This window comes from Chrysochloris asiatica, unplaced genomic scaffold, assembly GCF_000296735.1.
Source record: "Chrysochloris asiatica unplaced genomic scaffold, ChrAsi1.0 scaffold00097, whole genome shotgun sequence".
NCBI classification, from domain to species: Eukaryota; Metazoa; Chordata; class Mammalia; order Afrosoricida; family Chrysochloridae; genus Chrysochloris; species Chrysochloris asiatica.
The window spans coordinates 7,747,204-7,747,670 of NW_006408615.1; the positions used below are offsets into that span (position 1 = coordinate 7,747,204).

General features: G+C 41.5%; 1 protein-coding gene across 1 annotated transcript in view; it reads left to right on the forward strand.

The window, feature by feature from the left end:
- LOC102813306 (patatin-like phospholipase domain-containing protein 5-like) overlaps window positions 1–467 on the forward strand; it is a 12,882-nt gene extending 12,415 nt beyond the window's left edge. The window contains exon 9 of the mRNA XM_006866902.1: window positions 452–467. Coding sequence (XP_006866964.1) covers window positions 452–467 — 16 coding nt within the window. The remainder of the gene's footprint in view (window positions 1–451) is intronic.

Genomic DNA, 467 nt, shown 5'->3' on the forward strand with positions numbered 1-467 from the left:
TTGCCTGGGTTTTGGAGTTTTATAGAGTGTGATTGTAGCTTGACTATATGGCAGCAGTTGCTGACTCTTCTTGGGTAATATAGGGACAGAAAGAGTCCCCCAAAGGTAGAAGGGGGAGCATAAAACAGCAAAACAGCACAGCGGGGTGGGGGTGGGGGGAAGCAAGGGGAAAAAAAACAGCAACAACAAAAACTGGACTGGATACTGTAGTCTATAATCACAGAAAAGGGAGAGGAGGAAAAGAGAAAAAAATTTTTTTAATCTGTAGCCTAATATGAGTATGACTTTAATGTCCTCTCTTCAGCTTCTTGCTTTCAAAGCTGCCTGAGAGATTTCTAGATGCCATTGTTGGTTGTTATGCTATACCTCAGGCTTTAATTTAATTTGCAACCTATTTTGTTTTCAAACTCTCTTTCCCTCTCTACAGTCCTGCCCTGCTCTTTCCCTTTAGCTTCAAGTTCCAGTAA